Source organism: Etheostoma spectabile, chromosome 7 (genome assembly GCF_008692095.1).
Source record: "Etheostoma spectabile isolate EspeVRDwgs_2016 chromosome 7, UIUC_Espe_1.0, whole genome shotgun sequence".
Classification (NCBI taxonomy): domain Eukaryota; kingdom Metazoa; phylum Chordata; class Actinopteri; order Perciformes; family Percidae; genus Etheostoma; species Etheostoma spectabile.
Genome location: NC_045739.1, coordinates 3,445,489 through 3,467,131, shown reverse-complemented (window position 1 = coordinate 3,467,131; position 21,643 = coordinate 3,445,489). Strand labels below are relative to the sequence as shown.

The 21,643-nt window shown below is 42.5% G+C and overlaps 1 protein-coding gene across 1 annotated transcript in view; it reads right to left on the bottom strand.

The window, feature by feature from the left end:
- The window catches only part of anks1aa (ankyrin repeat and sterile alpha motif domain containing 1Aa), a 78,063-nt gene that overhangs the window by 38,718 nt on the left and 17,702 nt on the right, over positions 1 to 21,643 (bottom strand). Inside the window, 9 exon segments of the mRNA XM_032522113.1 lie at positions 4,530 to 4,623; positions 5,373 to 5,404; positions 6,382 to 6,511; positions 7,134 to 7,196; positions 7,476 to 7,645; positions 8,411 to 8,497; positions 8,601 to 8,702; positions 8,839 to 8,914; positions 10,245 to 10,541. Of these exon segments, the coding sequence (XP_032378004.1) occupies positions 4,530 to 4,623; positions 5,373 to 5,404; positions 6,382 to 6,511; positions 7,134 to 7,196; positions 7,476 to 7,645; positions 8,411 to 8,497; positions 8,601 to 8,702; positions 8,839 to 8,914; positions 10,245 to 10,541 (1,051 nt within the window).

Below are 21,643 nucleotides of genomic sequence, written 5' to 3'. Positions count from 1 at the left end.
CTGCAGCCAGACTCCTGATAATTAGCCCTGTGACACATGGTAAAGGAGTGTGTGTGTGTGTGTGTGTGTGTGTGTGTGTGTGTGTGTGTGTGTGTGTGTGTGTGTGTGTGTGTGTGTGGACCATCTCTGCCAGGGTGACAGGGTCAGGGTGTTTGGTGACAGCAGATCTGGGGCAGTGCCACCACAGGAAAAGTAGGAACCTGTTGCAACACTTGGTTGTCCTTCACAGCAGAGTTTCAGCAAACGTTAACCATTTGTTGCTCGTCTCTGCTATCTCTCAACCCGCTGTTCAAAGACTGAAAACATCAAAAGAGCTGGCTGCAAAGGAGTCATATCTGCAGTACACGAGGGGAGGAAGCGCACCCACTCAACTGCTTGACACGCAAACTCACTCGGACTTCACCGAACTGCCCCGTTGTTGTTTCAGGGACCATTTGCAGCGCATGGAAGTGTGCCAAACAACGCCCAAAACTCCCATTTGACAGGTTTCTAAACACCCAGTGTGCGTGGGTGTTTGTGTGTGTTCTACGGGGTGAGTGAGTGTACTGCGCGCATATGTCAGGACCACAGCCAGACACCCACCCTCTCCTTGGCGGCTCAGGAGTGGGAACGCCCTATGACCACATCAATGTGGTTCCAACAATCTCACATGCTGTTAACCCTTGCAGAGACCACTGCACCCCCTGGCTCACACAGTTCTTCATGTGCACAGCCACATTGTGATGCTATTGCAGATCATATAGATGGGTGAGGTCACAACAGAGGTGGGATGTGTTGCATTTTGTTTGGCAATGAAGGCTCCATGTCTTACTGATGATGTCAAGTTTGTTTTGCAGACACTGCAGTGTTGGTGCTGGCAGCCAATCTTCTATCCACGTAGCCCAAAGTCAATGCGTGCTCTGCCTGTAAAAACTCTTTGTTTTTGTTTTTTTATAGATTCGAAGATATTTTTACCTCTGCGTCATGTACTGCAGAAAGCCAATAAGGAACTAAAAGCCAGCGTATTGATATTTGGACATTTACAGTAAAGCAAGTAAACAAATGTTTCTATTTGCCGTGCCGACCCATAAAGAATAATTGTCCCTGTTATCATGTTCAACAGCACAGACATACACATTATAGGATATAGCATCATGTAAAATGAAAACTTCACCACATGGGTGAAACTAATAATTACATCCACTCGCAAATAGAGCTGCAACTAAGAAGTATTTGCATTGTTGATTATTTTCTCTCTAAATGTCATAAAATTGTGAAAAATGTTAACCTGTGTTTTTTCAAAGCCAATGTCTTGTTTTGCTCACAACTCAAACATATTCAGCTTACTGTCATAGAGCCGTGAAAAACAAGAGAAATATTCACATTTAAGAAGCTGGAACCAGAGAATTTCTTATTTCTTTAATAATAAAAAATGATTCATCGATTATCAAAATAGTTAAGAACTAAATTGGTTAATCTTTGCAGCTTTACTCCCAAACACGTTAACAACTATGGTACTTAAACTGATACATCTTGTTAAATATGAAGGTTGCTGTGGGAGATTTTGTTGCCAAACAGGTGCTTTCCATCCCCAGCTCTTCTTGGCATGAAAGGGAACTACTGTAAAATTATAAAAGCTGCACATCCAGTGTGAAGAAAATAATGCATGACTGTAAAACTAAGTGAGCGGGAGATATTTAATAAGGCTAGATTTGATTCTTCACCATCGCACTTCCTAACTGTGTACTTTGGAAACCCCTGTTTGTTATAACTGTGGAGAATCCTATTGCATTGCCACTCGTGTGAGAAATCCCTCGGGAAGCCTATAAAACAAAACACAGAGGTGGAAACCTGTTAGGAAACACTGTGTTTCTGCTGAGAGCAGCAATGTGTTTGTGACGGATGATAAACACCCTGGTATCGCTGACCGCACACATCTCCTCCACCTGCCACAGAGTGCTGATGTCTGGTCCCTGACTGTCCACGCGTGGGGAGGAAATCAGACCTCAGATTGCCTCAATCACAGTATAAACCAAGTGCAAGCTGCCCGGGTTTATGTAAAACACAAAAATGGGAACTGTGCATGTAACTTGCTGACGTGCACAATCACAAAAATGTACTATTCACACCATCTTCCGGTTTTTGTGGCTTTAAAAAGGGGAAAGGAGAGTATAACTTGAGAGTCCATAAGGACAATATGCAAGGATAAAAGGCCCAATGTGCTTTAAGAAGTGTTTCACATTTCTCTCAGTCCCCACAACATCAGCTTTTTTAACAATTACTGCCAAACTGACATGTACACTCACCGGCCACTTTATTAGGTACACCTGTCCAACTGCTCGTTAACACTTAATTTCTAAGCAGCCAATCACATGGCGGCAAACTCAGTGCATTAGGCATGAAGACATGGTCAAGAGAATCTCCTGCAGTTCAAACCGAGCATCAGTATGGGGAAGAAAGGTGATTTGAGGGACTTTGAACGTGGCATGATTGTTGTGCCAGAAGGGCTGGTCTGAGTATTTCAGAAACTGCTAATCTACTGGGATTTTCACGCACAACCATCTCTAGGGTTTACAGAGAATGGTCCGAAAAAGAAAAAACATCCAGTGAGCGGCAGTTCTGTGGGCGGAAATGCCTTGTTGATGCCAGAGGTCAGAGGAGAATGGCCAGACTGGTTCGAGCTGATAGAAAGGCAACAGTGACTCAAATAACCACCCGTTACAACCAAGGTGGGCAGAAGAGCATCTCTGAACGCACAGTACGTCCAACTTTGAGGCAGATGGGTACAGCAGCAGAAGACCACATCGGGTGCTACTCCTTTCAGCTAAGAACAGGAAACTGAGACTACAATTTGCACAAGCTCATCGAAATTGGACAATAGAAGATTGGAAAAACGTTGCCTGGTCTGATGAGTCTCGATTCTGCTGCGATAGTCGGATGTAGGGTCAGAATTTGGCGTCTACAACATGAAAGCATGGATCCATCCTGCCTTGTATCAACGGTTCAGGCTGGTGGTGGTGGTGTCATGGTGTGGGGAATATTTTTTGGCACTCTTTGGGCCCCTTGGTACCAATTGAGCATCGTTGCAACGCCACAGCCTACCTGAGTATTGTTGCTGACCATGTCCATCCCTTTATGACCATAATGTACCCAACTTCTGATGGCTACTTTCAGCAGGATGATGCGCCATGTCATAAAGCTGGAATCATCACAGACTGGTTTCTTGAACATGACATGAACATGAGTTCGCTGTACTCAAATGGCCTCCACAGTCACCAGATCTCAATCCAATAGAGCATCTTTGGGATGTGGTGGAACGGGAGATTCGCATCATGGATGTGCAGCCGACAAATCTGTGGCAACTGTGTGATGCCATCATGTCAATATGGACCAAACTCCCTGAGGAATGCTTCCAGCACCTTGTTGAATCTATGCCACGAAGAATTGAGGCAGTTCTGAAGGCAAAAGGGGGTCCAACCCGTTACTAGCATGGGGTACCTAATAAAGTGGCCGGTGAGTGTATATCTCAACATAAAAGATGCAATGACACCATACCAAGACTACATGCACAAAAGTCAATGCTAAAAAATGTGTCCTTTAAGTTTTGACGTTATAGTGCGAAGTTTCTGTCTCCCCCATGAGGAATTCTAAGTAACAGTGTCCACATGATACAAGCCATCAGTGATTGCGCCCCCCCTCCTCCACACAGTTGTTAGTAGCCAAGGAGGACACGGAGGATTACAAAAAGCATGATGGAAGAGGTAATTACATTCACTCGATTTTCTCACACAGCCAAACTGAGAAATTTACAGAGAGGGTTTTTGGAGCAAACATTTAATTCTTGTAAAACTCATTGGCAAAAATTAATGTAACCAACGTTTGTTAAAAAAACTTATGCACTAAAGCTTTAACAATCTCACTCTCATCATTTTTCAAATTTGCGCTCCACTAGAAAAAACAAAAAATTTTAAAATTTTTCCACAACCAAAGAGAAAAAATTTAAAACAACCCCCAACAATATAAACGCATAATCAATAAATCCAAAACCATGCTTTTTCCACGGGTTTCCTTTAGAAAGCATGCCACAAAAAAATTTATCCAATAAAGTATCGGGGATGTAAAAAAAAAACCCGGGCCCATGCGCTTACCTCCCCTCCGTTTGACTAAAAGGGGGACAACCCCGTTTTAAGCGTGAGGGGATCGCAAAGGAAGGCACCATGATAAAGGATTGTTTATATTGGCAAGAAATGATTTTCCCCCATTGCCGGGAAGCAATGCCTGCCCCCGAAAATTTAAAACCCGCTGCGGGCCCAGAATGCCAATCAATTCCCGGGCAGCGCAATCCACGCCTGCCCAGCCCCCCAAAACTAAAAAATGTTTTCCCCTTTTTCAAAATGCTTGGCGTGTTTTTCCAAGGGGTGGTCCTGCCCTTTTTGCACACCCTCGCAGCATTGCCAGCAGTTGCCAGCGGTTGCCATCTCTTATTAGGATCGATTTAGTCATTTATTTAATATTAGGAGAAAATTGTCAAAGAGAGGCATCAAACTCACCTCCAGGTGCCCGTGGGCTCACCCGTCCAGGAGGGTGCAGGGTGTCTTTCGTCCTGCTTGGGGCTCTGAGGTCGCTTGGGGCAGTGGGTTTACGCTGAAGCGGGGCAAAAAATAAATAAATATTGTTTACACCGGCCGATTGAATCTTACCTCTCAAACACAATTGTATTAGCATTAGCATCTGCAGTTACCCAATTAATAGCCCTGGCTAATTATTCAGCTAGCTTTACATTAAACAAAGATGCAGGGTCGCCTGCCACCAATACTCCGCCATAATGTAGCTTTCCTCATAAGGCTGTAGATTAGAGCAGAGAGGACACCATGCTGCTCATTTATCATGATTAGGCAGCTGAGGAGCACAGCTAATCTGATCCGGAACTTGAAATAAAACATGTGAGTAGATACTGTTGGCAGCAGGTGGGCCAGCAATAATAAAAAACTGCTAACTGGACGATACATTTAAAAAGGCTTTAAACAAGATATGATAGGACACTAAATACCACAAATTGGGTTTGCATAGGCACCCAGTTATGAGGGCCAGTTAAAGACGACTTCTGCCTTCTGCTGACATATGACTCAATCTCGGACTGTGAAGAGGCCTTCAACTTTATTATATGACCTGCTGTGGTCAGATGGTCCCGCTCCAGATATGCTAAAATTAAAAAAGGGCTGGGATACTGTGCTCCATCCATTTGGCTTTTTTACAACTTGCACTTTTAAAAAAGGGTTTTGCAACTGGCAGGCAATCAAGAATGAGACAAAAGTATTGCCAAATACTGTTTGAAGTAGGGGTTAAAGACGCAAAACATATGAGAAGGATAAAAAGAAGAATGTCGGAGTTACCTGAGGTAGGGCACTGGTGGCGGTGTTCTCATCTGAGAAAACAGAAAACACGAGAGTTAGGAGACTGGGCAGATGAAAGATGATCATGGCCCGTTCAGAGTTCAATTACTCAATATATCTTTAGACAGATAATATATTGCCATTTTTGATTGTCAGGAAAGACATTATGCTACGAGGAAGTGAATGTGATGTATAATAAAATCATGTATTATGCACTGCGACATATTGAGCTATGAGTCCGACAGATTTTAGATTAATCTACAATGCAGACGTGGTAAAGCAGTTTTTAAAGAGATGGAAAAACTAATCGTTAAACGTTTCTGTCCAACTCGAGGGTGGAGGACGCAAAACGGCCAAGAATCCCTTTTCTCCAACACCATCATTTATCCACATGGGGGGAGGCACAATGACATCAGCGATTAAACTCCAACCCTTCAGCTCAGTGACGTTTTCCAATGGCGCTAGTGAGGCTGACTGACTGCAGGGCCCGAGGGGATGTTTCTAAAACATCTACATTAACAGCCAGGGATCAAAATGACCTCCTGATTAATCCCATTTTATCCAATTACATGCATCGCCATTCATCACACACCACACACACACACACACACACACACCACACACACACACACACACACACACACACACACACACACACACACACACACACACCACACACACACACACACACACACACCACACACACACACACCCACACACACAACACCATGTGGGTGTTGGCGCACTTGCTAATGAGGATAGCAATGCGTTCAGGTTCTGTTGTGCTTGGACGGCATTAGTGTAATTTTGAGACGTTTTTTTTAATAATGTCCCCAGCTCTTCACCAACTCTGCTGTAAGTATGCCAGGAATGAGGCGTCACTGATAGGTAAAAGCAGTAAAGCGAGAATATGTAGTTTACTAAGGAACATAAAAATCTCATTTAAAGAAACCTACTGGAAACGCACACTTTTTCCTCCCGCTGGATTATACTTTAAACACATAATTACCTTTATTGGACTGGGACTCCTGGCTGGGCGGTGGGTGTTTGGTCTGTGCAGTCAGCAACAACTCATATGTGTGATCCTCCTCCTCCACTGGCTGGCCTCTCTCATCAATACTGCTATTAGTATACAGGGCCTGCAGAAAAAAGACACAAAGGGAGCAGAGGTAAGGAGACAGTAGAAGGAAGGAAGGTGAAAGAACAATATTAACGCACAGGCAACTTGGAATGATTTGCTATTGAGCTTTCACCAAATCGGGTTATATTTTATGATTCAATAATTTTCTTTCGGCCAGTAAAACACAAAGCCGGAAATTATTTTGGTAATGAAAAAATTCCTTTATGTTATTTCAAAAAAGCGTCATCTATAGTCAGCCACTGTTGAGGTCAGACAGGTTCTCTCATTTTGACTTCACCACTTTTCTACTTCACTCCTCTTCTTTTTACGCCCCTGCTGCCTGTGTCTCACGCCACACTCAGATGAATATTTATTAAGAATATATCCTTCGATTTGAGCAGCGGCCGTGAAGAGAACAGTCATTGAAAGGTTTGTGGCTAAAAATAAAGTGGCTTTTTCTATGGCAGGTAATCATTTCCCAGCAGCCTCTTTGACATTGTAATAATTTATGTCCAACCTCTCAGGGCGGCTAACTTTTAAAAGGGATTATCACATGCACCGCGCTAAAGACAGCACATAGGAGAATCTGTGGTGTTAGATGGCAACACGTTTCTCCTAGCTGTATGACCTTAGCTCCTCACCTCGGAGCTCACTTCTTCTTCATGACCAGGACCAGGATGTGAAGAGTGGACCGGGCGATCTTTCTGTAAATGATCAGGAATATAAGAAGTAATACGTTTCTATTCAATCTATTGTCGCGAGAAATAAGTGAAGAATTGCATTGTGTATCCACGGTGTACCCCAGAAAATATAATGCTGGATGGGGCATGAAGCCTAGTCATGTGGATAGAAGACCACTATCACCCTCTAGTGGGAGTTCTGCACTCTGCATTTCATCCCATAAAACCCTGTGAAACGTACCATTTTTGCCTGCATGTGTGTATGTTTGAGTGTGAGGGTGAGGGTGAGTTCCAGTGGCTGACCTTGCCAGCTTCACTGTCCGGCCGTCCAGAGTCTCGGTCAGAGGACTTGCCGCTGGCGAGGCTGTCCAGAGAGTGACAGGAGGTGGCTTCAAACAGAGCCTCGTAGGGGCTCTCCTCCTCGGGCCTCGGGGCCAGCCCCGAGATCAGCTCACTAACCTTCTCCATGTCACCTATAACACAGCCCAAAGACAAACACAGTTCTTAGCTGAACGGTAGTGTTGTCGTCGAGACCACCTTAACCAAGACCAAGACATCATCCAGACCAGAGTGTGTCGAGACCGAGACAAGACCAGTGCAAATCCAACACTGCACGGCACGATAAAATGTGGAAAATGCTAAACATAGGTACTCCTGAAATTCATTTGAAAGATCCACATTCCCATAAAAAAGCACCCACAGAAATTAAGATTATCATTAAGAGTCTTGCATTAATAAAAAAATCAAAAAGGGCAGTTGTGGTCTTGACTCCTCTTTATCTGAGACCAAAACAACACAGAGTAAAAATAATATAATATAAATATAGTAGTAATAAGAATAATAATACGTCTATTTGACATAGCTCCTTTGACAGACAAAGTCACAAAGTGCTTCACATGAAACGTTTGTAAAAATACAGTTAGATCCAATAGAAAATAAGCAAGGAAAAATGAATTGAAAGACCAATGAAAAACATTTAAAAGATTAAAACTGAAAACCCATAGTTACAAACATGAGTCAAAAGCGAATTTTAACAAGCCAGTCGTTGAAGGAAGTCAAACATTTGAGCAATTCCAACACTTCAGTCACACTGCAATCTATTCTGAGATGAGAACTTCAAAAAAAAAAAAGATAAAAGCGACGTGTAACGTTCTGTGTTTCCTGTTTAAACTGCTGATTTAATCATTGCTAATAACAGTTCAAACAGCCTGACTTTTCTAACATCAGCTAAATCTTACCCTTTTTCCGTGGGCTGGGACTCTCCTGAGGCGGAGGGACTGGTGGTGGGGGGAGGTCTATGATGTGGGGTATTCCAGCCACGTGAGCTGCAACAGAAAGGAGATTTGGTTTTTCCATGTTTCATGAATGTAAAAATATATAAAGAGGATACTTCCATCACAGTTCTTGGTTTTCAAACGTGGTCTTCACCTTGGATGAAAGCAGCTATTTCTCGGCTTTTCTGGGAGGGCATGTCCTTAACAGTGTCCTGCGCTGTCTTGCCCTTCGTGTCGACGATGTTCACATCGATACCTGTCAAATAACGACAGAACGGCTGAGTGTTATCTGTGTTTTGTTTTTTTGCTCATTTAAATTGACTTCATGGAAGCTGTGTTGATTAGGGGCAGCACGTGATTCAAACGTTGCTAATGTGGCACTGAAGACTGACCTGCACTGAGAAGTTTCTGTACCACATCAGTCTTCCCATACAAGGCGGCTTCGTGGAGAGCACTGCCTTTCTCCGTCTGAGCGGAAAAAAGAAACCAGAATCATGAAGAGCGTGTCGAGACAGAGGACAAACAGCAATGTGTGACATGAATATGATTAGTATGAAAATTAAAATCCCATGCTTAATTCTTTCCATTACTGCCAGCACCCAAATTTTAGCAAGATAAACAGTGCAAGGCATAGGCCAGTAACGGTTATGACAAAATTGTCAATTTTCTTTTAAATTTGTTTTCAATTTGTTTCTTTGTTTAACCACAATTACTTGCCAACATTAAGCTAAAGTCTTAAAGGGTATGACTGTTGATTGTTGATTTTGTTTAGATATGCCAAAGTGTAATTCTATAAGTGATTTTTTGTCGGACTGTGGAGCTAAACCTGTCACTTGTTGCCATAGCAACTCCAAACATCCTAGGCTGTAGCTGCCTTAAGCCCGAGAAACTGATCGTGCTCGTGTTTCCCGGCCCCAACATCTGCCTGACAAACCGTTTTTTCCTCTCAGGACTACAAATCTTTGTAATTATTTAAATTGTTAGTTGTTGGCACTTGTCCCTATACATGCAACAAAAATGAAACGGGGGAAAACAGTTAGAAAAAACTGCTAGTAAATAAGCAGTGATGACTATTTTTTTTAAATTTGACTGAAAGAGACAATCATATGTTTAAGCGCAATTATTTGTGAGACAAATATATGTACAGCAACATTTGGACTTCTGTCAGCTCTAGTACGGCAACTTCCGGATTTATGTCCATCGCCCAGTCCACTCCTCTACTGACAATTATGTGGTTGAGAAATCAAAGCACATCATTTTCGGGCTCGGAGGCCCGTGTTAATTGAAAGCTGCAGGATGGAAGGCCTGAAGGACACCGGATAGGACTCTCCATCCTTGATTCAGAGGAAAGGAGGACGGGGGAAAGGGGAAAGCTTCTTTAGACAGATGGATGGCACAGTTTGGTACAGAGTCAGAGCCACAGGGCCCACCAGGGGGAGCAAGGCAAGCTCTGCTTTGATACCACACCAGCTCCTTTGCAAACTGAGAGCTTAAGAGTTTTACTTTTAATCTCATAGCTTTAGTAAGGAAGTAGTGAGAGGAAGTGCTGCAAGAAACAGATTAAGTCATCCGACATGATTTTGGGCACTACAGCACATCAAGACACACTTGCATACTCAAGTTCAGACACACACAGACACACAGACACACAGACACACAGACACACAGACACACAGACACACAGACACACAGACAAAACCACACACACCACACACACACACACACACACACACACACACACACACACACACCACACACACACACACACACACACACACACACACACACAGAAACTCACCTCGTAGTTGATGTCCATGCCAGCGTCCAGCAGCACCTCCACCACAGACAGGTGTCCGTTCCGAGAGGCCAGATGCAGTGGCGTGTGTTTCTTGGTGTTGCAGCTGAGCAGGTTGGGGTGGGCGCAGAGCAGCAGCTTGACTACTTCCAGGCGGCCATATAGCGCGGCCAGGTCCAGTGGAGTCTCAAACTTGTTGTTCCTCATGGTGGGGTCGGTCAGCTCCTCCAGCAGCAGCCGCACCACCCGGGTGTGGCCATACTGAGCGGCACAGTGCAGCGGCGTCTCGTTGTCATTGTTCTGTTAGGGACGGATGTATTGGTGAGAAGCAGCACGGGACACGGACATACACAGGAAACAAAGTGACACATAGATAGAAAGGAGATCAGAAGAGAAGGCACATGGGTTGAACCATGTTTGTTAATGAGGAAGAACAGGTGACTCAGCGGAGTCATCGTGAGGTTAAACCAATCAGTGCGAAGAGCCCGCCACATTAAGACACATTAAAAAGCACCAACAATGGTGAAGCACATAGTGAGTTCCGGGGGGGGGGGGGGGGGGTGGCGTGGCAGAGTGGGGAGGGGTTGGGTCTGGGTGGAGGACTGGCAGACATGCATGGACTAATGATGACAGGTGTCGGGGATGGCACCGAGTGCCAGGGGACGCAGGGTGCTAGCAGAGATGGCAGAGGCACCCCGACAGGTGGGGAATTAACAGAGACATGGGTCACTTGGATGTCAGAACACCACTGGCACTGCATTAGGGGCTAGACTAACCATAACCATAACTTTCATTGTTGATTACTCCGTCGGTTCTTTTCTTAATTAATCGATTAGCCGTTCGAGCTATAAAATGTCAGATATTGGTTGAAAATGTAGATCAGTGTTTCCCAAAGCCGACGATGACGTCCTTAAAGGTCGTGTTATGTCCACAACTCAAACCGATTTTCAGCTTACTGTCGCAGAGGAGTGAAGAAACTAGAAAATATTCACATTTAAGGAACTGGAAGCAGAGAATTTAAATTTTTTTTATGAAAATAACAAACCAATTAATTATCAATAATCAAAATAGTTGGCGAGTAATTTAATGGTTGACAACGAATGGATTCATCTTTGCAGCTCTACATTGTATCGTAGGCCCATTAGGATTGCCCTATGAAGATGGGCTGTCACAATTATGAGGCAATACTTCTGCTCACACATCAGAGAACAACAAAGGCAACAATCATGGGAGTTTTAGACATAAGAACCAAGGGAAAGAGATGAGTGCTGCATTTCCACATGCATACCATTGTGACTGCTGTGTTTCTAGGGTGGCTGAGAGAGAGGGACTGCATGAAATGGCCTGGGTAATTGCCTGAGAGTAATGTTAACTCAACAATACTGTGTGTATTATGGTACACACACACTGACTCACTGGAACTGAGAGAAAATCAGTAAGGAGAGGATGCTGGAAAGATCAGAATAAAAAGTCCTATCAACAACCGATGGACTGGTGTCCTTTAATTAAAAAATAAAAATCACATTATGGTCATTAATTATGTGCAAAAGCAAAAACAATCTCATCGCAAAAAATCTTCAAAACACGCTAACAGACAAGTAGACAAATGGCAATTAAAAGCAGTAATTACAATGCACGACTCTGTAAGTGGTGCTTATTGGATCTAATGACTCATGCAGCAACAAGATCAATGTGTAATAGACCTGAGACCCTCCAGCACTGCTGGTGCTCTCTATCATGAACAGCCAGCAGGGGGCAAACCCTGCAACTCAGGAGCTGAACTGAGATGATGGCGTGGGAATACTCTCTCTAACAGCTTACACACAATGAGAAGTCATAATTAAGTCTGTGCTGCTGGATTGTAACTAGACACGAGAGAACAGTAGTGCCAAAAAACCCACTAAGAACCACAATCGAGTAGTACAGTAGTAGATTACATTGGGAGTGGGAAACAACAATACAATCGCCACTTTCAATCTCTTAAAATGGGCCAGAATTGCAAACCTGTGATTCTTGGCAATCTGCACATACAACCTGTAGAACCACGCAGTTCTTTGGCTCTATTCACGAATTGTACATAGATGGGTGTGGCGGATAATGCCAGCTATTGTGGAACCACATGCTCCGAGAGTCAGTCATTCCAGGCACACAGATCCACCAACAAAGGGCTGACAGCTGGCATGAGAGGTCCCCACGTGGACATGCATGATGCCAGTTTGAGGGGACTCCCCAGAGAAACATGCCAGCTGTGCTACTAAAGACAGGACGTCATGTGGATGGGGCAACAGGGCAGTTTTAGACAGGTGTCAGTAGGCCTTTAAATGAGACTTTCTCAAAGACCTGGCGCCAGATGGGATCAGCAGGTATCACCTTCATTGTTGCAGTATTGTACAACACTGGCAAAGCAGGTCACAGCTTGAGCAGAGAGAGCAGAGGTGGAGCTTAAAGAAAACAAAACGACACCTGTCCATCAAAAGAGGGGACGCAGAGGCTAGCTGGGGGGGAAAAAAACACACTCTTCTCTTGGGTGAACTTAACTGAACAAAAGTAATGAGGAGAAAAAAAAAAAGGTTTTCTCAGGCTTTCTCTGAGAACTAAACCAAAGTGACCTCAGTTTTCACTGCCTGGGTGCTTTCATTTGGGATTTTGTATGCTTGTTTCTCTTTGGCTCAAAACAAACTCCCATGTACACAGTCTCACAGAGAAAAGGCCGGACCGCACACAAAAAAGAACATGCCGTCTTTCATCTGTAACAAACCATGAAGCATTTGTCACCACTTTTTGGAGAGATTTACACGGAGGATTCCGATGGCTTTAAATGGCAAACATCCACGCTGGGATTACATCAGCGGGATTCACCTCCTCACATAAGCAAGTCTGCTGCTTCAATGGGAACCTAGGTAAATCCAGCATACAGAGATTTACACAAAGCATCTAACACAACTGACTCAAACAACAGGCCAATGGGAATTTTGTAAACGTGTGTATTACGCAAAAAACATGAAGCCTTCTCTCACAATATAAAACAGGAGTGCGACATAAGACACCTCGCGGACTGAGTATGATCGCGTTAGGGCCCCGTGTCTCCGTTGCCAGTGTGGGGGTCAGTGTTTTACAGCCATGTGTCAGCCAGCATCTGATCGTATTAAACATGGCTGACCGGCCACTTGACTCACAGATAGGAAACAAGCCACAATGAGACACTGAGCCTTGTCTCCTCTGATGCAAGCAATGCTACGTGAAGTTATCCACACAGGGGCCTCTCCAGGAACTCCACCAACCACCTCCGCCCCTTGAGTTTTGACTATGGTTTGTCTTTTGTTTTACATGCTCTTTTGGTAAACACAATCTGCTCACCTACTGGGGGGGAAAAAAGTTAACCCTCCTATGGTCCAGGAGTATCTTTAGATAATGGACCCAACTTTTAGTCCTTACTTCTTATTTTTGTGATTTACTTGGAGAACGTGCAGTATTTAGTTTCCTGTTGAGATCGTCCTGTGCAACATACCAAATTTATGTGCTGCTACATACAGGAGAGTCCACACAAAGTGTGTCTATCTGCATTATAAGTGAGACCTTTAAATGTTTAGCACATTGAGCATCACTACTATAAAACTGCCATGTCACCATGTCAGCATCAATAACCAAGCAAAGCTTGTGTGTAGCACTTTCCAGATTTCAGAAGCATTTGTGCCGATTTATTCATCAAAATCCTTAATTAAAATCCTTAATAAAAAAATAATGTATGATAATGTATTGTAAATAAAATTCCCAATGCCAATCTCTAGGTGTGGTGAAGGGTATGTGATGATGGGGGGGGGGGGAAGACCAAGGGAACTTTATCAGGACGCATAGTATCCTGGATCATTGAAATCACTGATCTTTAAAAATAAAAATCTGCCTGTCTCTATGGGAATATAATATAATATATATAATATAATATAATATACATAATATAATATATTAATATAATATAATATATATATGGGGGGGGGTGTATATTTATGCCCCCTGTATTTTAAGGAAGAACGTTTATTTATTCGCAATACATTATTCATTCACAAAAAACAAAAAAGAAATGATTTATTTTTTTTAATTAAGGCATTAAGATCAATTTCCAAAAGATGTTTTTTTTAGTCCTTGTTTTAATCAACTTTAGCATGGGTGTGTAAACTTATGCAAGCCACTGTAGAAGCCACAACTTGAAAAACAACTCTACTCTACAGCTTCTGCAGCACAGGAGTTTCATTGTTTGATATCCACATGCAACACATTATGTCATTAAAGTGATTTAAAAAAAAAAAAAAGTCAACCGTGGCATAGGGGAAACTAAAAATGGGAAACCTGGTTTTCGACTAATCCTAGCAGACGGATAGCCCAGCAGCAAAAGAAAATCTAGAAACATAAATTTGTGATTTCCAGTGCAACACTTTCATATCCTTTAACTCAGTGAGTTGCAGCATAAAATCTCACTCTATAAAAAAAGAAAGACGCGGCTTATCAGAGCAGTCAAACAATCATGTACTAACAAGACCGAGCTCTGAAGGCTGTCACGCATAATGTCACCAATGACTAGCAGCCTCGCTGGGAAAGAGATTAGAATTCATTCAGCACAGCCAAGACTTCCTGGACGGTAAATGATGTTTTTTCATGAGAAATCCTGTCTTTACTGCGGTGCTACAGACAGTATCAAACCTCATCCTGATTTAGACCTCAGAGAACGTTGAACAAGAAAGGATCAAGATCTCCACTTGTGTCTGTGTCCCTAACCAGGAACATCTGGAGATGATTAGACTCCACTGTGCCTTCATGCTACCAAATATTCAGCAAAGAGGGGAAGGGGAGGGGGGGGGGGGGGGGGGGGTTACGGACAGAGCAGAGGATGTTATGATTAGGATGTTATGATTATAACAACCTGGGCTGGAGATGGTAACGCGCTTTGACTAGCGACCTCTGTCACGTGACGTGCAGGCTGGCAGCAGAGCGCGGCAGCGGTTACGTCACCCTGGCCCCTGGTAGTGGTGGTAGTAGTAGTGGTGGGAGGTGGTGGTGGTGGTGGAGGAGGGGGCTGAGCAGCTGTTGCAGCTAGTGTGCCAAAGGGCTGCCTATGCTCGCTGCACGCCCACCCATCGTTACTGCCTGTCATCCTGACAAATACATTTATTAACCCTCATCTTGTCCTTGGGTCAAATTGACCCGTTTGCCTATTTCAATGTTCTTTTTAGCTACCCAAAATAACATGATTGCTTCCACACAACGCTCTTTGGCAAGTACAAATCTCTACTTTCATTAATATGGGGTGTCTTATTCCCTTTTACAGCATTTGAAAGAAATAAAAAATAAATTGAAGTGGTTTCCAAATAGTATTGAGTAAAAGTTGACATACTCTGTGATTATCCATCAACATACATTCCTTTAATTTTAGCCTAAATAATTCCTAACTTCCGCTTTTCTAACTCAAACATTAGCTGTAATTTCCTTTAAATTAGATTTATTGACCATAAAATCCAAACATAACTATAAAACTAAAGTCAATAAGTTAGTGTCACGTAGTGTTGAAAATGTCAAAAAAAGCGAGAAACATTGAAAAAAAGGGACAAAAAAAAGGTACAAAAACGTAAGAAAAAGTTAAAAACATAGATTAAAAGCATCCACAAAAGTGTTGATTTTCAATTTTGACGGGAAGACAATGTGAGGGTTAATGATAACCTAGAACTGCTTACAACTACATTATACTTTTTTTTAATGAAATGTTTATATACTGCCAATAAAAAGGGAGCAAAGTGTGTGTGTGTGGGGAGGGCAAGTAGTTACAGTTGTCAAAGTGTGTTTTGTAGTGCTGAATGTAGTTAATTAACAGACTAATTACCAGTAATCAACTGATAGGAAATTAACGTTATTTTTCAAGCCAAAATGCAGCACATTTGCTGGTTCCAGCTTTGCAGTTTCACGTTTAGCGGCTTTGCTCATTTCTATATTCCTTTTGGGTTTAGGACTGTTGGAAAGGACAAAACAAGCATTCTCTTTCATTTATATAAAATTCAATAATCTTACTCTAAATAAATGTAAGTTGCATCCCTAGAATTTTCTTCCATTGGAAAGTAAAGAGCCCAGTGAATACTCTACTATTAATGCTTTCTATTCAATGCACAGCAACAATAACATAAAGGCTGACTTTAACGGTGGATTTATATTTGGACACTGTTACGCATTCTAAAGTAAACAGACCTTGCAGGCCTGTAATGTAATGAGTGTCTAACTGGCTTCCTGCCATAGATTATAATGTATACAGTGGACTTTTTCCTCCGTTTTACAGAAAATATTAGTTTCCCCTTCATAATCCACTTCATTAAATGGGACTTTCCAAACATAACTAACCTAAAAGCCTTTGAGCTCTTAAGATACCATCTCTGCAACTGAAACTCTCTTCCTCCAGTAACAAATGGCTCCAGCGGTCCATATAAGACACACCTTGGAATTTGCGAACAAGAAGAATGCATGACAATAGAGAATTTGCGGTGCTTCTGTTAAATAGCAACACGTCGGTAGCCCTGGTAGCTCATCTGTTGAAGCATGTACTAAGGCTGAGTTCTTAGCAGCGGACTGGGTTCAATTCCGATCCGCTGTGCAGGCTCCTCCCCCCCCCCCTCCTTGCCGCCTATCCACGGCTGTACAATCTAATAAAAAGGCAAAAAAAGTCTCAAACAAATCATCTTTAAATAACAACACATCCCCTTAAGGACTCCTCAAATGATGCTTCAACCACTTATTGGCACGACTGAGACAAAAACACGTCCTGGAGGACGAGCAGAGAGCAGAAGGTAGAGGGAGGGGGGGTGTTTGAGGGTGCTGCTGAGGGAAGCGCTGGACACTGAAGTGACAGACAGAGGGGATAAATGAGCACGCTGGCAGACTGTGAGCGTTGTGCCTAGAGGAAGGAGGGGAAACTCTGCATCACTGATAATGAGGTGACCGAGTCCCAAGAAATGACTTCTGCTCTTACTTAACAGCACACCAAGCCTGGCAGATGCACACACAATCCATTTCCAGTCTGAATACATAGAAGCCCATATCTGTCAAACGGCACAATATTTTGCCTTTATTCTTATTAAATGTCATTTATGTATCTCTGTCATCTTTGAATTTGTCCCTGGTAACTTACAGTGCATGGTGTAGTTCACGTTATTGGCAGAGCTCCCTCACATCATTGGCGTCTATATACTAAGTCTACTATGGATGTGTTATTTAATCTGCTATAGATAGATGGTGAAGAAAGAAGAAGAAAGGGAAGAAAAGAAACAAAAACAGTTTGAATGTGTGTAGGTATGCATGTATGCATATGTGTCTATGATGTGTAAATAAGTGAAACATAAGATTTTGTATTTACGAAAGGATAAAAGTAGAGAAAGGGTGTAGAACCTGATAAGTTGTTTATGAACTTCTTCCTACTCTTTTCGAACATGGGAATTTTTTGTTTGAATTAGTTTCAATCATTTTGGAAGATTGTGATGAGAAGTACATGACCTTATGTATGTGTCATTTTAATTGTAGATAGATGCATGCAAAAATGTATGTATATATATTTTTATTTTTTACATGTTCACTACTACACCACCACCACCACCACCACCACCGGAGCCTGGGTCAGAGGAAGTCATCTAAACATATATTGTATTCGACATTTGACCTATATAAGAAGATAAAGTGTGGGTGAGAGGTAGCATAATATGAGTGGGGGCAGACTAGGGGCTATATATTAGCATGGAGTAATACACTGAATGTATGGTAATTAACAGAAAGGAGGTTAATGAAGGCATTCATTAAAACGGCCTCTGCTGAAGCCAGGGGTTCCTATACAATTCTCATTGAACAATTCAGCTCTCATTTCAACTTTCTCCCATAATTTGAAATGTTAATGGTGTATGCTGAATGGCCAACTGCCCAGGTTGTTAGAGAAGATAATTAGATGATGATAATAGGGATTAGATAATGCTTAGGCCATCATTCCTTAGATGAAATACAATGAAAAACGATGAAAAGCAGATTTACAGTAATATGATGTAAGAGGAAGTCGACTAGCGCTGCAACTGATGATGATTCATTATTATCGATCAATAAAATGATTTTCTCAATCCAATGTCTTTAAATGCATTGTTTCAGGTCAACAACCGCCGAATCTATTTCATTTACAATTATGTGAAACGGAGAAATCCGAGAATGCTTGGACTTAGACTTTACCGATTACTGTACATAGGGCTGAAACAACTAGTCTATTAAACTGTCAATATTAGATAATTAGAATATAAATAATTAACTAATCCATTAGTGAAATGACAGAAAATCAATCAGCAACTACTATTGATTATCCAAGTCATTTTTCAGGCATGAATAAAACTCTGTTTCAAAGTTCTCAGAAGAAATAGCTTACATGATAAGAAATGGATCGTCTTCAAAGTCGAACAAGCAATTTCATGACACCAGCTTGGGCTAAATTGTGATGTTCGTTTTCCACCATTTTATGGGCCAAAAGAACAATGAATGAATGAATGAATGAATGAATGAATGAATGAATGTAGAAAATAATTGCCAGATTACTTCCTGATTAAATTGATCATTAAGTGCAGCCCTAAATTGATTATCAAAGTGGTTCCTGGTTCATTTTCTGTTTTACAACTAATTGGTTAATAAACATCATTGTTGCTCCAGTGTCTACAACTTGCGATATAATTTTTATTGGTGCAAAAACATTGGCACAAGTTTAAAGCCTGCATGAATCACCGCTTTCACCCCAAAAAAATAAAAAAATAAAAAATAAATCGGCCCCATTTCCCATCAATCCACCCACCCCGACTCACCCCAACTAGTAAAAAGAGAATTGATGAAAGACAAAAATTAAGCAAAAACATGTATGGCAAGAATAGCAATACTAAACAGCTGAAAAAAAGTGATTAAATGTGAAAAAATAAAGTACAAAAATAAGAGCAAGTATTGAGCAATGATCTAGGTCAGGCTCAAGATATATTTCACGGTTGTTGTAGAGTTGACAGACAGACACACACAGACACACACAGACACACACAGAGACACACAGAGACACACAGAGACACACAGACACACACAGACACAGAGACACACAGACACACACACGATTAGGAGGGCATTCAGGTTCTGTGGTGCTAACAACTTTTTTTTTGTGAATTTCTATTACAGTATGAATATGTAACAAAGCCAATATTCAGGTGGTGGGGTGAGTCCAGGCCAGGCCCTGTGGTGAGTGGTTAGCTCTCCCCCACTGAGGCGTTTGAAGCATCAAAGCAGCCAACCCACCCAGGAAACTATCAGTAGAAGTGAGCACATACGCATAATGAATAAACATTGGTCTGGCTGGCTTCCTGGACCAGGATGACAGAGAATTGGACCAAGTCCAGTCTGACTTCTCCAGTGTCCCTGAAGGGGACCACTAAGCCCAATCGTCCTGAGTCCGGCCCCACTTTAAGCCTCACACACACACACAAACACACACACACACCACACACACACACACACACACACACACACACACACACACACACACACACACACACACACACACACACACACACACACACACACACACACAACACCACACACAAACACACACACCACACACACCCACACACACACACACACACACACACCACTTCTTTTCAGGTTAGCTCACTCGTCTGCACAAACACACCACATCTCTCCACTGGGTCACTCGCCACCACTGTACCGTGACATTGTTACTATGACAACTTCCCACCTCTTCCTCTCCTCAGCAACGCAAGCTCCCATGCACATACGGGGAGGTGGGGAGAAGAGGAGGAAGAAGAGGAGGGGCAAACACACCCATTTACACAGATAAGCATGGCATGGAAATCTTTCTTTGATGCTGATGCAAAGAGACTGGTACACTGAAATCCTCCCATCCTCCTCATGAGATGGTTCTCTGCTGCTCTCTGAGTTTGATGAGGGGGCAGGCAGGAGGCACCCCGCCCACTCAGTCACATGATGTCATCAACCGTGGCCCCAGGCCAAGAGTATCTACACTGCATCCACACTTTCTGATTTATTCATAACAAGGCATCAATTATTCAGGCTCCTGACCAGGTAGTGATCCACAAACTGTCCCGAAAGTGTTTACATTAAGACATCCATAATCTCAGAATGTTAAATCCATCGAATAGACTAAATGGGAAAAAGACAGTAGGACAACCACTGCAGTGACATTCACACTCCACTATATAGCCGCATTAAAGAAGGCCAGCCTTCCCATTCCAAATGCTAAGAAGATTAGTCCAGGGGAAATGCGACAATGTTCAAAAATAGTGCACAGCTTTATCTCCAGGCCTGGGTGGGTTTCCAGCTCTGCCAGCTGAAAATGCAATCATGGAGCGACCGACATGTTTGCGCCGCTCACTGCTCTAACTGGGAGGGTGTCACTGTCGGAGACACTGTCAGCTCTGCGGTGTCTGCTGAACAGCCGTCCTCCTCATGTAGACAGGCTGTGATTGGGGCTTCCCTGGGTAGCTGAATGCAATGATGATGCTGTGAAGTGAAATTTAAAGACGCCTGATGGAATACTGTGTGTACTCAGATCATTTCCTCCGTGGGATTTACTTTTATTTTTAACCCCAGTCGAGTAACTTAATGAGTGCCTGATTCTCTACAGGAAACAGTAAAAAGAAATTGATTTTTGAAATAATACAGTAGTGCTAAAATGAGTAAATTACTAAAATCAGCAGACATGAATTGATATCAATAACAAAAATCATTTTACTAATTACTTGCCAAGAGTCTACAGGCATGCTAGCGGCTCTGTGATGCTGCACTTAGGGCTCATAGGTGCGGTCAGCTGAATGCAAACATCAAAATGACAATGCTAACATGCTAATGTTTGGCAGGTTTGTCATCTTAGCTTAGCGTGTTAGCATGTCAGCATGCTGACGTTTGCTAACTAACAAACTAAATGCAAAGAACAGTTGAGGCCGATGGGAATTTAATTGGTTTTGCAAGTATTTGGTCATAAGCCTTAACTATTAAAATGAGTATTAAAATCTTTGACCTGATGATGGTTTCTATATGGGTGATCTAGGTGATTTCAAATTTTCCCGAGGGAGGCATGAATGTGTGTAGCAATTGTCTGTACAATCCATCCAATAGTAAATATCAACAAATATCAACATCATGGTTGTACTGGAGGCAAAGTCAGGGGATCATCAAGTCAGAAGGTTGTCATGAAACTATGGCCATTCACTACATAGTTTTTTGAGATATTTCAGTCTGGACCAATGTGGTGGACTAACTGACACTGCCATCCTTAAACGTGTTCAGTGCTTCTTGCGGTTGAGACGTTGCGGACCGTCTGGTCGCTAATACTG